At 61.3% G+C, this 759-nt stretch overlaps 1 protein-coding gene across 1 annotated transcript in view; it reads left to right on the top strand.

Annotated features, from left to right (window-relative positions):
• Positions 1 to 524: 524 nt before the first annotated feature.
• The window catches only part of TXNDC15 (thioredoxin domain containing 15), a 4,079-nt gene continuing 3,844 nt past the window's right edge, over positions 525 to 759 (top strand). Inside the window, exon 1 of the mRNA XM_019505974.1 lies at positions 525 to 732. Within this exon, the coding sequence (XP_019361519.1) occupies positions 525 to 732 (208 nt within the window). The remainder of the gene's footprint in view (positions 733 to 759) is intronic.

The following is a 759-nucleotide window of genomic DNA, read 5'->3' as shown; positions in this document are numbered from 1 at the left end:
GTTGCTGCACCTGACCTCTACGTGGCCTGGTGCCTAGTGGGAGGCTTAGCTCCGAGTGGTACCCAGGCTTCCCACGATGGGGATGGAGAACGTGGAGCGGATGGCAGTTATCCTGAGACGCTGGAACGCTGAGGGGAAAGTCACTTAAGTCAAGGAGGAGCAAAATGCTGGGGAACTTGAGCGTCAGCAGCTAAAGCCTCCGTGACAGTCTGCAAGAGAAGAAACCAGATGGATGAAAACTTCAGAAGTTGGAACAGGCAATGATGTGTCAAACATTAAGTGAAGTGACGATGATGATGATGACAAAAGGTTATTAAAAAAAATCAAATCTTCTGCAGTGGGTTGAAGTAATCCGTCATGGTTCCCGCACGGTGGAGCAGGTGGTCCATAGCACTGGGCTGGGGCTGCTCCTTCCCTTCGGCCCCACAGCCGAGGACCAGCTGAGGGAGCCAGGGATGCTTAAAGGGGGTGAGTGGGGCTGCGCAGTCCACCCGGGGCCTTACACTCTTCCGCCCGGACCGAAGATGGCGGCGAGAACCATTGCCCACAGCCTATGCGGGGTCGCGCCCCGGAAGCGGAAGCGAGCGCGCTGCCCCGGAAGCGGCGGTTGTCCGTGGAGACCAGGCCGCGAGGATGTTGCTGTGGGCGGCCTGGCTGGGCGCGGGGCTGCGGCTCCTGGCGGCGACGGCGGCGGAGGCCGAGGAGCCGCCGCGCTACAAGACGGCGGAGATGGCGGACGCGATGCTGGGCGGCGCCGCG

This window comes from Gavialis gangeticus, unplaced genomic scaffold (assembly GCF_001723915.1).
Source record: "Gavialis gangeticus isolate Ggan-Ray unplaced genomic scaffold, GavGan_comp1, whole genome shotgun sequence".
Taxonomy (NCBI): Eukaryota; Metazoa; Chordata; order Crocodylia; family Gavialidae; genus Gavialis; species Gavialis gangeticus.
The sequence above is the reverse complement of the archived record's forward strand: the minus strand, read 5'-3'. Positions and strand labels throughout refer to the sequence as shown.